This window comes from Propithecus coquereli, unplaced genomic scaffold (genome assembly GCF_000956105.1).
Source record: "Propithecus coquereli isolate 6110/MARCELLA unplaced genomic scaffold, Pcoq_1.0 Scaffold76, whole genome shotgun sequence".
In the NCBI taxonomy this organism is placed as follows: Eukaryota; Metazoa; Chordata; class Mammalia; order Primates; family Indriidae; genus Propithecus; species Propithecus coquereli.
In genome coordinates, this window is record NW_012153729.1 from 7,107,469 (window position 1) to 7,109,120 (window position 1,652).

General features: G+C 41.2%; 1 protein-coding gene across 1 annotated transcript in view; it reads right to left on the bottom strand.

Moving 5' to 3' along the window:
• HN1 (hematological and neurological expressed 1) overlaps positions 1–1,652 on the bottom strand; it is a 17,058-nt gene that overhangs the window by 5,802 nt on the left and 9,604 nt on the right. The window contains exons 2-3 of the mRNA XM_012662235.1: positions 1,114–1,215; positions 210–228 (exon numbers count right to left, since the gene is read on the bottom strand). Of these exons, the coding sequence (XP_012517689.1) occupies positions 210–228; positions 1,114–1,215 (121 nt within the window). The remainder of the gene's footprint in view (positions 1–209; positions 229–1,113; positions 1,216–1,652) is intronic.

Below are 1,652 nucleotides of genomic sequence, written 5' to 3' on the forward strand. Positions count from 1 at the left end.
TCATCCCATTACTGGCAGATTAAAATGTGGCTGTGTTTGCTAACTTTCTAGTTTCATTTTTCTTTCCTCTCCACCCAGAGTATGTTGGCACTTGGAGCATGGCCAAGTTTCACTCCTGTCTCTTTCCCTAAGACATGATCTGAATCAAAATTCAGATCTGTCCTAAAACCATTTACAGGGCCAGAAATTCAGTCTTCAGAAGTACTCACCGTGAATGTCACCTTCTCCCTGAAAAAGAAAAAAAATTTAATTTACTTCCTATTTTAATTTTGGAACACACAAATAAAACAGCCACAGTTCAGAGCAGCTAACATCTATCTGAAACCAAATGTGAAATTTCCTTCTTAATGCAATCAAGTGCAGGGTTGGTCTGCAACCTTTATTCAACTTGGGACACGCTACAGAAAAATTCTGCATGATAAATTGCCCCAGTGCCAGTAACACCTAAAACACCAAAAAACCTCAACATTTACTTTGATGACCTAATACCAATTAGCATTTCAGAGGATCTTTTATCAGAATGGAAAACTGGTAAACCTGTCCTTTATTTCTCTTCTTTCTCCTTATCGAGCTGTTGAAGGGCCCCTATCAATTCCAAAGCCATTCTACAGCTCTCCCCTCACTCAGTGTGCTCTGAGATAACTAGTCAGGAGGACTTCCTACCAGACAAGGTCTTTCCAGACACACACCCTGGGGCTTGGTGGCAGTACTCACCTGCAGACACACCCAGCAGTAATGCCAGCACTACGGTTTCCTGGAGTTCAACTCAAAGCAACATTTGCAAACAACTAAAACAGTCCTTGAACTCAGAAATACCACTATGTATGAGATACACAGGAAGTGAATGTGAACTGGAAGTTCCAAAAACCAATACTAAAGGATGAAACACTAATCCCAATAGTAAAAGAGACACGTGAACAGATCCAGATCAAAGCTAACTCACTTTTCTGACTTATTTATCAATCTTCCATCCCCAACATGGCACAGTCCCTTTCCTAATTGCCTCTATGTTAAACTCCAGTGGCAGACCTGAAACTCTTAAGTAAAAAATAGGAAGTTTAATTTCGGAATCATATTGACCTCAAAGCCTTTCCTTCCTCATGTCACACTGACCTTCAGATCTAAGAAGTCTCCAGAGTTTGCTTCAGAAGAGTTCCTTCTCTGCGGCCCAGATGACTCCAAGTCTTCTCTGCCACCACTAGACTTGGCACCTAAAAATCAAAATACAGTAGAAAGACCTAAAGCAAAACACTTTTTTAGCAAGTGACATTATGTGTTAGTCTCATATGACAAAATGAGGAAACGGTCTTAAGGAAGTTAAGCTGATGGCTTAAACCTTCTATAGAGAGACCCAAAAACCCAATCTGACTTCAGTCCTTATTCTGACCTTATCCCATAGACTCTCGGTATTTCCCACTTCTTTCCTCTCACGTTAAGCTTGAACCGTGGTTTGTTTCATTACCATTTGTTGCTCCGTAAATTAATATAACTATATTAGAGACATAAATGGTGCCAGGAGTTTTGCAGAGCTTTGCCCTGAAGGAATATGTGAACGTGTTAGTTTGCATATCGAAAGCTGTTCCACCTCAGGAGGGCATCTCAAAGATCAGTAGTGGCTGTTTCCCAGGCTGGCGCCGGGATCCTCAGCACCT